This window comes from Sardina pilchardus, chromosome 19 (assembly GCF_963854185.1).
Source record: "Sardina pilchardus chromosome 19, fSarPil1.1, whole genome shotgun sequence".
In the NCBI taxonomy this organism is placed as follows: Eukaryota; Metazoa; Chordata; class Actinopteri; order Clupeiformes; family Clupeidae; genus Sardina; species Sardina pilchardus.
In genome coordinates, this window is record NC_085012.1 from 11,698,060 (window position 1) to 11,712,857 (window position 14,798).

The following is a 14,798-nucleotide window of genomic DNA, read 5'->3' on the forward strand; positions in this document are numbered from 1 at the left end:
AGACAGATATTCACTGGGAAATAATAATGGGCATTTCACTTAGAAAAATAGAAGCAGTAGTTAGCACACCGAGTATGCCGTGAAAGGTGCAGCCAATGATTTAAATCCATTGTGATTTAAAGTTTAAACAAATTCAGTTAATTGCTCTCATGCTGTCTCGTGTGTGTGTGTGTGTGTGCGCGCATGTGTACACAGTCTTAATCCAGTGGATACATTGGAAATAAACAATGTGGCTCTGACACCATTCTGGCCAATCAACAGTGGCTGCTTTAGGAGCACAAAAGGGAGTTGAGATCTCTAACATCAACAACCTATTAGCCAGGATCAACGAGCACACCTCTGAGGACCTACAGTACAGTACAGTACCTGTCCATTTAAATCCCACTCACTGACCCCAATACAATATGCTTTATAGCAGTATCAGGAGTTATTAGCAAGACTTGTGTCATGACGGTCAGCTTCTAAAGTAAATGCTATATTAAAGAGCTTTTCAGAGTTTGATGTGTTAAAATGAGGAACAACATTCTGCCGTAGTTCAAAGAGTGACTCATTCATTTTGATTAGTGGTTTGAAGATTTAGTTTGTTGTTGAAATATATAAGCCTAAAGTCCCCTCAGGAAACCAGCGAGCTGTCCAAGTTTCTTGCTTTTCTTAAATGTCTCCTGAAAGATGCTGTGTAAGGCTGTGTTCACAGAGGTCAATCCCAACTCAAGTCAACTTTCAAGTTTGTGAAATCGCCTCAAGTCCAGCGTTTGTCTCTATATATACTTTTCTGCTGTTGGATTTATGTTTCACACAGTGGATTTGATTTGGCCTGCAGCAGAATAGATATGAAACAACTTGTGTACACTGAGCTACAGTATGATTAATGGCAACCATGAAAGCAGTCACTACAACACTACTGACATATAGATTTCTCGTCGATCCACATTTACCAGAACGCATGAGCCATAAAGCCAACACCCCCCGCCACCCGCCGCCCCCCCCCCCAATCCATATCTGCCACTCAGCCCCTATCAGCAACCTCACACTTTTGTTTAGCCATTATGCGTCCAGTTCACAAACACCACAGGCTGCTCCTGGATGGTTCACACCTTAGCAGATGAGGGCTTAGCCACTGTCCGCTCAGGTCTCAGTGACCAAAGACGGTGACGGGGAGGGGGGGACACTAGCGTTTCTTTTATCTTTGTTTTTCATGTCTTTTATCTCACTTTCTTTTTCCGCATCTTTCAATTTTATCTCCACTTCACCGTTTTTTTTCTGTCTATCTGTCTTTTTTTTCTGTTTGCTTCCTTGCTTACTCTTGCACTCTTGCTCTGTTTTTCTTACTTTCTATTTTCTTTTCTTTGCGTTCATGCTTTCTGTCTGTCTTGCGCTATCACCCCCCCCCCCCACACACACACACACACACACACACACACACACACACACACTCCCACAGCTCACATCTGTTCCGCGGGAGCTGGGGTGGGGGAACAGCAGCGGGCCGAGGCGTTGACTCAGCAGCGTGTAAAAAGCTTAGGCTTCTGTCGGGAGGATTGCACTGAAATTGCATTTGCTTGCCCTGTGACAGCCGCGCGCTGTGTTTGCCTGGCACGCTGGCAGAGGGGCTGGGACGCTTAGGGAAAGCCCGTCCAGTCGTCCACCCACTTCCAATTCCGCGGTGGTGGCCGTCCTTAATAGAAAACTTAATTTCATGAAACAGCCTTGGGTATTCCTTTTATTTAAATGCGAACACTTCTTACCTTTATGGATTTTATCACATGTGATTGTGATTAGTAATGCAAGATACCGGCTTCCAGTGTGAAGCGAAGAGTTGTTCCGATGACGAGAATGAGGAAGTGAGTGATGAGCTGTTAACACTCGAAAAGAGAAAAAAAAATGCAGATTTGACAAAGAATCACACCTGACAGGTAGAGCGGCACCAAAGCCCCATCGTCCTCAGGGGACGTGCCACAGTAAGTTGCAATGCGACATGAAAGGAAATATATTTATTCATGTTCAGGGAGTGTCTAGAGGGCAAGTGTAGTAGGCAGTGTGCATTATTCAAGAGCACATCATTTCTATATAAACAGCATGGAAATGTATTGGCCTTCTCCTTGGTTGGTATGCATTTCTCTGCTCGGGTAAGTCAGGGTAGTTTATGTTGTGTATGCGCAATGGATTGCAGCCTGGCCTGAAGGGCTGTTTTATCCCTCCTTTTTTCCTGTTGCTCAAAACCAGCCTGGTTTCTAGAGAAGAGAGGAGAGTCTGTGTTTTCTTAGGCTCGTCTCCAGGCCTGTTGTTGTGGTGTTTTTTCTTTTCTTTTCTTTTCTTGATTGTCCAAATTCCTCATGTGACCTCTCACTCACATTGTTTACTTCTTTTCCTTTCTCCCTCTCTCTCTCTTTCTCCTTCCTCTCTCTGTCTCTCTTTTTTTCCTCCCTCCTCTTTCACTCTGTCTTGCTCTATTTCTTGCTCTTTGTCTCTCGCTCTCCCTCTCTCTCTGTGTTCTCCCATCTATGTCTTTCTCTTCTCTCTCCTCATGTATCTATTTTTCTTTTCTCTCTCTCTCTCTCTCCCCTCATATCTTTATTTCTCTTTTTTCTCTCTCTCCCTCTCTCTCTCTCCCTCTCCCTCTCTCTCTCTCCCTCTCTCTCTCTCTCTCTCTCTCTCTCTCTCTCTCTCTCTCTCTCTCCATCTCCTCTCTCCGTCTCCGCCTGTGCGTCCGCCCAGAGCCATGCTGTCAGGTTACGAGGGGGCCAGTCGTCTGAGGGGCCGCTACTCGTCCAGCCCCCGCTCGGCCGCCCAGGCTCTGGTGAAGAGCGAGCAGAGAGACGACTCCTCAGCTCAGGGACACAAGCTGCTCTCACCCCTGGGCAAGAGAGGCCGGGTACCCAGCAGGTAAGAGAGAAAGCCCTCCGCCCTGCAACATTAACCCCTCCCCTGCACCCTCTGCTTCTGCTGATGCTTTGCTGCTATTGCCAGACATGCACTACAAAATATATGCGAAAAAAAATGTATTTCAATCTAGCTTCACAGCATCCAGTGTAATATGATTGATTCAGTGTGGTTGCTGTGTGTGTTGTGATGGCATCATAGAATATAACTGCAAAGGCAAAGCCTGGATATTCAAAGCGGAGATGCTTGATTGAAGGAGGATGCTTCCAATATGGAACATTTGGCCAAATATCCATAGAAAGGCCTAAGACGTATTTTTCTGTGTGGAACATTTAAGTGTTCTATGGCAGCAGGCCAGTGTAACATCAGGGTTCCAAATTGCAGCTGTTTGTCACAGAAGGAACTTTTTTGTTCTTGGGCATTGCAGTTTGGCTCTGTACAAGCCTCCATAAGCTAGTCATGATGCCACAGATAATTTGCTTTCAGGTGTTCAGTGGGGAGACCTTTCAGTTGGAATTTGTGGCTTGTAAAAAAGAGAGCTGACCTTTTCTCAGAGAGCCAATTAAAATCTTTGTTGTGCAGTGGCGCAGTCTGTGTCAAAACAAATGCAGTTTCTGGTACTCATCCAAAAATGCATGTTCCATCCAAAAGGCTCTTTCGGGAAAAAGGCAGAAAGTAGCTTCATTACTTTCACGTCAGATGGTATTACTTTGCGGAATAAAATAACTTGTTTTTAGGCACACTCTTTCCCTTCTATGTACCTTCTTCTTTATTGCATTGTCCAATCAAATGCTTCTCTCAGGGGAGGTTCTGATGACTACCTTCACTGCAGTGCCTCAGTAAATCTGCACACACACACACACACACACACACACACACACACACACACACACATCCTACTGCTACTCAGTGTCTCTTTTCAGCCACTGGATAAAACACCAAACCACTCCAGAGTGGATGAGTGCAGTTCCAACCACTTTTTCCATCTGCTGATGCTAAATTGGGACGGTGTCACTAGCCAAGTAAAACTACTGTGCAATCAGAGAGTCCTGACTCAGCCAAGCACCCTGCATATGTAATAAATATGTGGCCTCCCGTTGTGTCTCTGCCTATTGTGTTGACTGACATCACGTGACGTTGTCTGAAATGTAGAATATCAAATACAAAAACACCAGCACAGTTGTTCCTCACAGCGGACGCGCTGAACGATCCGGCCCAACGATGGAAATTCAGATATTGCGGTCAGACTCCTTGGTGATCTCCAATCTTCTCCAATCTCACAACATTTCTGAAAACATATTCCACTTTTCTTTCTGAAGAACATAGATGCTCCAACGCCTTCATTGGATTTGTGTCACATGTCCAAACAGGGCTTGGGTTACTTGACAGCACTGACACCCACATATGCAGCCTTGAGCCTCGTGGATCAATGTGGACAACGATAAGCAATATTATTATCACATTAACCCCCCCACACTGTCAATACACGCATTCCACATGGGTGCAAACCCACGATTGATTGTTTTATAAGTAAATATAAATGCAAAGTTTCTCCCCCCCCCCCCCCCCCCCCCATACTGTCACTTCCTAAGCGCCTGTCAGTGATTTGAGAGGACCAGATAAAGACTGCACGGTAATGCCTTTTGAAAGATGCGGCGACTCAACATGGAACAGGATTAATATTGAATGGGTTTGTATATTAGGTGGGCAGCGGTAACAGAGAGTGGGTGGTGAAGTAGGAGATGGATAAGCTGCTTTTGTAAAAAGGGCCAGTCGACCGAACGCCATGAAGATTATGTAAGACCGCGGTTATGTAAAAAGAGAAAAGACATTGAAAGTGCTTCACAGTATTTTAAACAGAAATGAGGAGAAAACGCATAATCCATCCTGAAAATGGGTTGTGTGTGTGTGTGCGTGTGTGTGTGTGTGCGTAAGTGTCTGTGTCTTGTCTTGTCTGTGTGTGTGTGTGTGTGTGTGTGTGTGTGTGCGTGCAGTGTTTTCGTTGACTTGCGTGTGTGAAACATTGATAAAGAGAGGGACGGAATCTTCCCGATTGAAATGATTTATTCAGTATGTTCATATCAGAACGTCTTCGCATTACATTAAGTATTTAACGAAAAAATGAGTTTACATCATCCCAGTCATTGGGCTTGCTCCAAATGACAGTTTTAATCGACGCCGAGCCTCAAATGGAGCTTTGATTGGTCTCATTTATACTGCATTCCCTGCCATGACATCCCTCCAAGAGAACAGAGACACAGCACAGAGCAGTGTCACCATGAATTAAAGATGAAATGTTCATCCTCTATTTTTCCCCTTGAATATATCCAGCGGGTCAACACTTCCCGTTTTTAATTACACTAATCTCGAAATTCATTTTACCAAAACGGAACAACTATCATTCGCCCACGCTCATTCTCTCGCGCTCGCCTCATTAATCATTGAAGATTGTTTGCCTGACTTTGGTTCCGAGCTATTTTTCTTGCGATTATGATCCATAAACAAGAGCATTCCGTCGGGGATAGGGATTTGGCCGCCCACCGAAGGTCTTCTCGTCTCGGGGGAGATTTTGCCATCGATGCGTGTGACCTCGTGTTGGGAAAGTGAAGGCATTCCGTTCTCCTCTCCTCGGAGTCCCACTCTGGTAGTCTGGTAGTGTTGTTGTTGCTCAGAAAGAATACAGTACATCTAGCCCAATACCCTTTTGTGGACAGCCCCCCTTCGATTGCGCCCCCGCAAGTAACAGACAAAAGTTCGGTGAAGTCCGAGAACTAGATACAGTGTATGTTTGCTCAGAATAAGTAGACTATATGTAATACTCCGAGGCTCAAGTCTGAACTCTGTTCCAAAACCAAAGGGTGAGTCCGGTTTTGTTGTGTTGTGGAGTTTAAGGGAGGCATGCAGCAGGACTTGAGTGTGTCAGAACAAAGACTGCTGTGTGTTTGTCAAAGTGAGGGGTCGGAGATCACGAAACACTCGTCTTGTCTTACGGAGAGGAGAGTGGAGGAGCGCCAGACGGATGCTGACTTGTCCTCTTTGTACTGCCCCAGGGGGAGAGCGCGGGAGATCCGCAGGTTTTTCTCCAACATAAGCAACTGTTTGATTTGGGAGATGGTGGTGTTTTATTTTCCTCAGGGCCTTCTTTTGTCCAGGATCTGACCCTGAAAGGTTTTGCAAAACATCTGATCGTTCTGTGCACTTCAAAAGAGTTAAGTTTAATTTTTTTTTTGTTTGTTTCTCTTAACACGGTCCAAATTAAACAAACTGGAACCAGGTGATTTCTTTTTTTGGGGGGGAGAGGGGGAGGGTTAAGAGAAATGGTCCGCAGTTTTATCTGGAGACTGTTTTTCTTATCTCTTCCACCAAATACCCAAGCGCAAAGCTTGCTGAAGGAGAAGGGCTCTAAAGACATGGCTATTGTTCACTCTCTGAGTCAACTCTCCCTTCTTTGTGGCTGTTTTTTTTTTTTTATGCTATTTCCGAAGAAAGCTGTCTTTTGTTTGATTTGATTGGCAGCCTTTCAGCCTGCATGGATGAGCTCTGTAAAAGCCAAAAGCTCCAGTCTAAATACGGCTTACTGGAAATTTGCCCCCTGGTTGATTTCAACTTTCATTACCATAGACTTTCATAGACTGTCAGTCAGAGCCTCCGCAAAACGTCAAATATGAGATAAGGACAACGTGAGAAGAAATAGCCTTTTTGCCGTTGTTATTACGCTATTACGAGTTATTCAACAGTGGCTGACCATGTGTTGTGAAGCAGTTGCCCCCCTTCCATTGAATAAAATGAATCAAAAGGATAATCAGGGTCAGATGATTGAACAGACAGGAAATCAGTTGGGGGTGGGGTGGGGGGGATAACCATGTCATGTGATCAGAACCCTTTTTTCTGTTGTTCAGCTGTTTTGAGCCGAGGGCAGCCACTTTATGACAAGCAGGGGCATACAAAATTGTCAGAAACAGAAACCACAAACCCCAGAAAAAAAGTATCCGTTTTGCTGTTCAGACCAGTGTAGTGAATCCTTTTATCGATTACTGAAGCCCATTTTGGAAGAACAAACATTCCACTGTTGCGGTGTCTGTGACTTTTACAATCCAGACTTGTCTATTTTTATTACCGCTGCACTATCTTCTGAATCTGTCTCGAATTTGAATCATCTTTCGGAAAAAAAAGAAGGAAAAGAAAAAAACGTGTTTGTGACTTGAGGTAATGAGGGGGAGCAGAGATGGGAAATGGTTTGATATGCAGTGTGTGTATGCCCCGTAGACATCAAAGTTACTCCCACATAAACGTGTTTAAAGGGCTGACGCCGGGAAAAGCTCAACAGCATCCTTTGATATGAATTTTGTATGCCATGTAAATAATCAAGTCACTCCCACTCCGACGTGGTTTTTGATAGATGAGTCGATCGATGTTTCAGCGCGGGGATCGTTTAAGTGTTCTGGACACGCGGATCGTGTCACATCTGTCACAAGCAAACTGTCATTGGGCCAGTTGGGAGTGGCGTACAACTGAGGCTTTGACAGAAAACATGCAGACAGACAGACAGACACACACACACACATACCCTCACAATGTGGGTTGTCAGGAGAATACAGACACACACACATACACACACACACACACACACACACACACACACACACACACACAGAGACTCACACACACAGAGACTCACACTCACAGTAACACACACACACACACACACACACACACACACACACACACTCTCTCACAGTCACACTCACACTGTGCATTCTCTCCAGCACCAGTCAAGAGAGTAAATACACATATACACACACACCCACACACACACATATAATCGCTGTTAGCTTTCTCTCAGTGCAAGACCTGTCCTGCTATAAAGTATTTGTCTCACTTCACTTCGTTTGAGACAGCTTGGTGCATTGCCATGCTTTGCCGCAGCCATGCAAAAAAAAAAAAAAAATGCCCACTCATTCTGAGACCATCAGCAAAAAGGAGAAGAAAAGGAGAGAGGGATCGACAAAAAAAAACTGAAGGAGAAAACTGAAACGATTTTTCAGCTTTGTATTTGTGCAAGATAACGCTGTGTCTCCCCGCCCGCTCACTCTTTCTATGTATCCATCTCACTCGGCCTGTTGTCTGTTGTTGTCGTCTGCTCTTCCTGTCCAGGCTTGCCCAGTCCACTAAATATCTGCGAATCAAGGAGGAGGAGGAGGAGGTCGAGCTGAACAGCATGATCACAGGTAAGCTCTGATGTTTTTTTTGTGTTTTTTTTTGGGGGGGGGGGGTTTCTCTCTTCCTCTCATCCTCACCCCTGTGGCCTTAGAGTCCGTGTGTGGTTCTGTGTGTGTGTGTGTGTGTGTGTCTGTGTATGTGTGTGTGTGTGTGTGTGAGACTCTTTCTCTCTATGTGTGTGTGTGTTGTTTGTTTGTGTGGGCTGCCACAGCTTGCCTTTGACGCAAGCACGGAAAAAAAAGTTTGCCATTCGGCAACAAATACCTGAGATTGGAGTTATGAAAACAGCACACCCGAGTGGCAAAGTTTGGAGGCGAGGCGCCCCAGTCGACTTGGGAAAGAGTTCGAAAAACAAACACCTGAGATTAGAGGGAATGGAATTGTCTTTTGTAAAGGGACATTTTTCACCATCACCTGCTTTGGACAACCCACACACACACACACACACACACACACACACACACATGCCTACACACACCCTCAAGGCTTTGCTGAAATACGTTAACAGTAGAGTAGAGATTTTCTAACACCCAGGCTGTTTCCCCCTGCTGTCCGCCAACGCTGGCCTCTCAGTCTCTGATAGCTGCTTATTGTGGCACACCCTGCAGGCAATCTCTCCCCTGCTACTCGGTGATTTATTCCTCTTTAGGAAGTTATGACACTTTTCTAGGAACTCACAAAAGGCCCTCTGAACGAATGATTTATTTATTTGTTTATTTATGTGAGTATTAATTTATTTATTCATCCATTCATTATTTTATTCATTTTATTGACTTGGGTAGGGTTTGTCTAGTGCACAAATGAATATTAAAACGAGTCAGTGGTCGATCAAAAGCGTCTTTGAAATACAAAGTGAGCGCAGGACACATAAGCCCTTTCCTCCCATGGTCGGCCATGTTGTTGTATCAGGGACTGCAGGCGTGGAGTAGTGGCCTCTCTCTCTCTCTCTCTCTCTCTCTCTCTCTCTCTCTCTCTCTCTCTCTCTCTCTCTCTCTCTCTCTCTCTCTCTCTCTCTCTCTCTCTCTCTCTCTCTCTCTCTCTCTCTCTCTCTCTCTCTCTCTCTCTCTCTCTCTCTCTGGACCGTGAAGCTGCGGTGTTAACCAGCGTCCTCCTGAAGGCTGCTCTTCCTGCCCCGGTTGTTGTTAGTGTTGTTGTTTGTGTTCAATGGGCAAGCGTGCAAGGAACCCGCGGGGAAATCTGAGGAGTAATTAGACCGCTCGGCCGTAATGGACTAGGGCTGTGGAGAGGGGGGACCTGAGGGGGTGCTGTGTGTGTGTGTGTGTGTTTGTGTGTGTGAGAGAGAGAGTGTGTTTGTGTGTGTTGTGTATGTGGATTATTAATAGGTCTTGCCCTGTACATGTGTGTAAGTGTGTTACTCTCTGTGTGTGTGTGTGTGTGTGTGTGTGTGTGTGTGTGTGTGTGTGTGTGTGTTGAAATGTGTCTTGGTCAGCCGCTGCTATTAGGCCATGGGAATATTCTGGTGTCCACTGAGCCCTGAAGTCACTTTCCAGATGGTGAGCACTCTAATCAGGAAACAGTGTAGTTGCACTCCAAGGTTTTTATTTCTCTAAATAAGTACCAAATGATTTTGGACAATGAAGTATTCAGAGTTGGGGTTATTGTGAATTAGTGCAATAACATCTACCCTGTACCTGGGTCTTGATAAGACCTGAATAATGACGTTATTAGGACTGCAGGTAATATTGCTGGAAATGAGCTGTATTTTGGCATATCCTTCTACCCTGTCTGAGTCGTTGAGTCTCAAGCGTGCTGTTGCTGATAATTGGTTTTGATAAGTGAGGGTGGCGTTTTAATGAGAAGATGTTGGCGTAGTAGGGAGCTCCGGCAGCTGGACCGTCACCTCCCCGTCTTAATGCACCGTGTGTTTTGACGGCAGCTGCTACGATGTCTGTGGGTATGCACCGTTTATGCGGCCGGGCCCATTGATTGCGCTAATTTTCCTCATTGTTTCCATGGAGACCAAAGCCATCCTCCTGTTTTGAATATTTCATTATGGTCTATGGGAGAGAAAAAAGGCATGGAATTGGTGTGTGTGTGTGTGTGTGTGTGTGTGTGTGTGTGTGTGTGTGTGTGTGTGTGTGTGTGTGTGTGTGTGTGTGTGTGTGTGTGTGTGTGTGTGTGTGTGTGTGTGTGTGTGTGTGTGTGTGTGTGTGTGTGTGTGTGTGTGTGTGTGTGTAGACATGTTACTGTCTGCTTATGTACATTGATCCTCTGTGTATGAATCCAAAGGTTTTGTTTAATATGTGGGTGTTTAAATGCGTTGTGTATGTATTGCGATTGTACGTGCGTATGTGTGTGCTGCCAGTTTTGGCTGATTCTGAAAGAAACCCCTGTCGTGCCTCCTTTTGGACTCTAACCGGCACTGCACCAGTAGGGAAACTAATTTTAGCCCTACACACACATCTACACACACATACACACACGCGCACAGACACACACACACACAGACACACACACACACCACACAGCACACAGGCCGTGGGGAACGATAAGAGAAGGTGAAAGAAGGCTGAATGTGACGACAGAACACATTACCAGCACCCTGCACCGCACAGTGTGCCTTGCCACACACACACGCACACACACACACACACACACACACACACACACACACACACACACAGAGTGTGCATGGAGCTTTACTTTTCCTCAGACTCTGGCAGTGAATTGCTTCTGCTGTGAATTGCTTCTCCAGTGTTTTAAAGTTCTCCCAATCCATCCCAGGCGATGGGGATGCTGCCACCTTTTAAAGTCTGACTTTGCCTGTCTGCTGTGGCTGTTATGCTCTGCGATGCCCATAAAGATCTATACGCGCAGTGAATCAACTTGCAAAAGATGTTTTTATTGGTTGTAGATCTTTTCATAGTCAACTGTAAAGTAGATTCCATGTAAGAATGATTGACATAAAGAGACTAAGTCATGATTAGAAGGTAAGATGCCATTAAGACCTAAAACAAGATTAAGATCAAAGACCGGGACTAAAATGTATCTTAAATGCACTATGTCAGGTTTATAGAGTTAAGTTTATAGTCGTAGAGGACAAAGACAGTTATAGCCCTCACTGTCAGCTTTCTCCTCCCTGTCAGTGAAGATGGGTGTGTAGTGTGTGTTTGTGTGTTAGTGTTAGTGTTTGTGTATGTTTGAAGTGGCAGACTAGTTGTGTTGGCGGATGGATTTGCGCAGCTTTCTTCCTCTGAAAGACTGCGTCTGCCAGTCTGTGCCAACGCTCCAGAAGACGGTGCCCACTGAAGCACTAGGGAGACATCGGAGGGCTCCCAATTAAAAGGTGTTGTCAGAAAACAAAGTGTATGTGGGGCGGACAGGATCTGGTCCCATAACACACACACACTCACACACACACTCACACTCACACACAGACACACATACACACATGCACATGCACATGACACATGCTCGCCTGTGGACACACTCACATACCTCAGAGTTTCCCATATCTTTCCCCAACACACACACACACACACGCACACATACACACACACCAGCAACACACACACACACACACACACACACATACACATACACACACACACACACACACACACACACACACACACACACACACACACACACACACACTCACAGACACACACACAGAGTCGTATTCACACCCCCTCCTCCAGGCTCCCCCACTTCACTGTTTGACGGATGAGAAGTGGGCAGCAGTGGCAGGTGTGAACTTGGCCACAGGGGCACACAGAGCTGGCAGTCAGCCGCCCCTGTCTGTGTGTCAAGGGCTGGGAACACGGGCATTAGAAAGAGAGAGAAAAAGGAAGAGAGAGAGAGAAAGAGACATGGAGGGAGAGCAAGAGATTGAGAGGCAGAGATGGTAACATACTGGGAGTACTGGGATGAGAGAGAGTGAGAGAGAGATAGATAGATAGATAGATAGATAGATAGAGAGAGAGAGAGACATGGAGGGAGAGCAAGAGATTGAGAGGCAGAGATGGTAACATACTGGGAATACTGGGATGAGAGAGAGAGAGAGAGAGAGACATGGAGGGAGAGCAAGAGATTGAGAGGCAGAGATGGTAACATACTGGGAATACTGGGATGAGAGAGAGATATATATATATAGATAGATAGATAGATAGAAAAGCAAGAGAGAGATAGAAATGTAAGAGGCAAAGAGAGAGAGAGAAAAGCAAGGTAGAGAGATGGAGAAGGCAAGAGAGATGAAGAGAGACAGAGGGAGAGCTGGTGGAGATGGGGATGCACTGATCAAGCATGAGAGAAAGTTATTAGGAAGTAGACCGAGACAGACAGACATTTGGACACACTGGCAGGGACAGAGAGAGACAGACCGACAGACAGCCAGACAGCTGGCCATAGCAGCAGGCACAGACAGGCGGACTGGCAGCCAATGACAGACTAATGCTCACTCAGACTAAGCTAGACAGTGTTGCAGAGTGGTGCAGAAGACCTAGGACCTGGGAGACGGAGGAGGGAGGAGGGGCTGGACTGATGGAGCATAAGACGCAAGACTCCAGCGTGAGATGGTGCCAGTGGGAGATGGACAGAAAGACGAGACCATCAGACAGACAGACCAACCAGAATATATCATGCACAGATTGGTGCAGAGGAAGGCAGACAGGGAAATGAGTTAGGGAGTGACTGAGCAAGCAAGAGTTAGAGATAGAGAAGGAGAGACAGACAGACAGACAGACAGACACAGGTACACTAATGTGTGTGTGTGTGTGTGTGTGTGTGTGTGTGTGTGTGTGTATGTGTGTGTGTGTGTTTGTTGTGTTTGTTGTGTTTGTTGTTGCGTGTGTGTGTGTGTGTGTGAGTGTGAGCGTGTATGATTAGAACAGATCGCCTATCGCCATGGCAGACTTCCCTGTGGGCAGATGGATAGATTGACCTTGATGTTGGCCAGTGGGAGGGGGTGGGTGGGGGGTAGTGGGAGGGGTCTACTGATGGGATGGTAAGGACTCTCCTCTGCCAGTGATGCGGTCATCTCTCTCCATCTTTCTCCAGCACTCTCATTTGGCCCGTCACCCACACTGTAGTTTGCCTGTAGGCCTGAGGTCGGACAGGATGAATGAGCTGCAACATGCTGCCACCTGTACCTGTAATGTGTTCCGTGTGAGCCACTCCCATCGCCATCAGAGTGCAGCTACACAGCACATTAGGGCACATCATCTAGCCTTCTGGGAATTATTATTATTTTTATTTATTTTTTAAAAAATATATATATTTTTTAAAGTAATATTTTTGGGGGCTTTTTATGCTTTTAATGATAGATACAGTAGAGAATGACAGGAAGTGAATGGGAGAGAGAGCAGGGGTGGGATCCGGAGAGGACCACAGGGTGGGAATCGAACCCGGGTCCCCGGCTTAACTCTATATTTTAAGATGTATTTTGATACGGTCTTGTGGTAGATGTGGATAGTGTTGCCCAATATACAGTATTCGATGGACAGTATTTCTTAACTGGTTTGTTTACTTGGGGGTTATCCAAACAGTGACAAAGGACACAGCATCTGGTGGTTTTATTGATCCAATTGATAATGGCCTCGCTGACAGGTGGTGTTTTTTTCCTTCCCATCCAACCAAGGACTACCACTGAGTTATTCTCTTCAGTATGCTTGTATCATGTTGCACAGGATTACTAATTATTGCATAAAGTGAGCTAATTAACTCTGCTAATCAATCTGCATAGTAATTTCTGCTAATCTAAAACATTATAGGGCCTGGCTACAATTACCCTGTGAACACTTCAGATGCAGTACTCCAGATAATTTCTTCTTGTTCATTAAAATTTCCACTCGGTTAGTGTTGATTATGATTTATTAGATTATTAGGGGTTTTACAACTTACAGTAAGAGCAATTTAGACAGAAGTCTCTGCTGCTGCTGATGATGATGATGATGATGATGATGAAGATGAAGTCTTGCAGTTTTGTGGAATGTAAGCACGGTGGTATTAGTCTCTTCTTCTCAGTCCAGAAATGCCTCCCTCCTTATTACACACACACACACACACACACACACACACACACACTCAGTACATACAGTACACGTTTAGCATACACACACACTCAGTACATACACGTTTAGCATACACACACACACACACCAGCATGACACAGCAGTTCCTTTCTCCCTCTTCGGCGCTCCCATTTCAGACCCCCCCCCCCCCCCCCAGTCTGACACTGGCACTGTCCTCTCCATTGCCCCTCTGAGCTGCCTCCATTTCCCTCACTCACACACTCCTCTCCTCTTCTCCTGCTTTCCTTTTGCGTTTGTGCCCAATTTTACTCTTCACGGTCTGTCTCTCTGAAGACTGCAGTCTTCTTGTTTTTCTGCTTATATCTTTTTTTCTGTCTCTTGCCCACCCTTACCATTACTGTCACTCTCTTGCTCTGTTTTATTTTCTCTCTCTCTCTGTGTCTGTGTGTGTGTACCCGTGTGTGTGTGTGTACCCGTGTGTGTGTGTGTGTACCCGTGTGTGTGTGTGTGTGTGTGTGTGTGTGTGTACCAATGTGTGTGTGAACCCGTGTGTGTGTGTGTGAGTGTGTTTGCATCCCTGTTTGTGTGTGTGTGTGTGTGTGTGTGTATGTACCCGCCTGTGTTTGTGTGTTGTTTGTTCCTCCCCTGTTTGTCTCGGAATCATCAGCTCAGTCTCCCGCTCTTCATAAAGACGAGGAAACAGAT

The 14,798-nt window shown here is 45.7% G+C and overlaps 1 protein-coding gene across 2 annotated transcripts in view; it reads left to right on the forward strand.

Annotated features, from left to right (window-relative positions):
- Positions 1-14,798, forward strand: part of LOC134065938 (lethal(3)malignant brain tumor-like protein 4) — a 92,655-nt gene that overhangs the window by 44,953 nt on the left and 32,904 nt on the right. For both annotated transcript variants that reach the window (XM_062521064.1, XM_062521063.1), the window contains 2 exons: positions 2,716-2,883; positions 8,035-8,108. In XM_062521064.1, the coding sequence (XP_062377048.1) occupies positions 2,716-2,883; positions 8,035-8,108 (242 nt within the window). The remainder of the gene's footprint in view (positions 1-2,715; positions 2,884-8,034; positions 8,109-14,798) is intronic.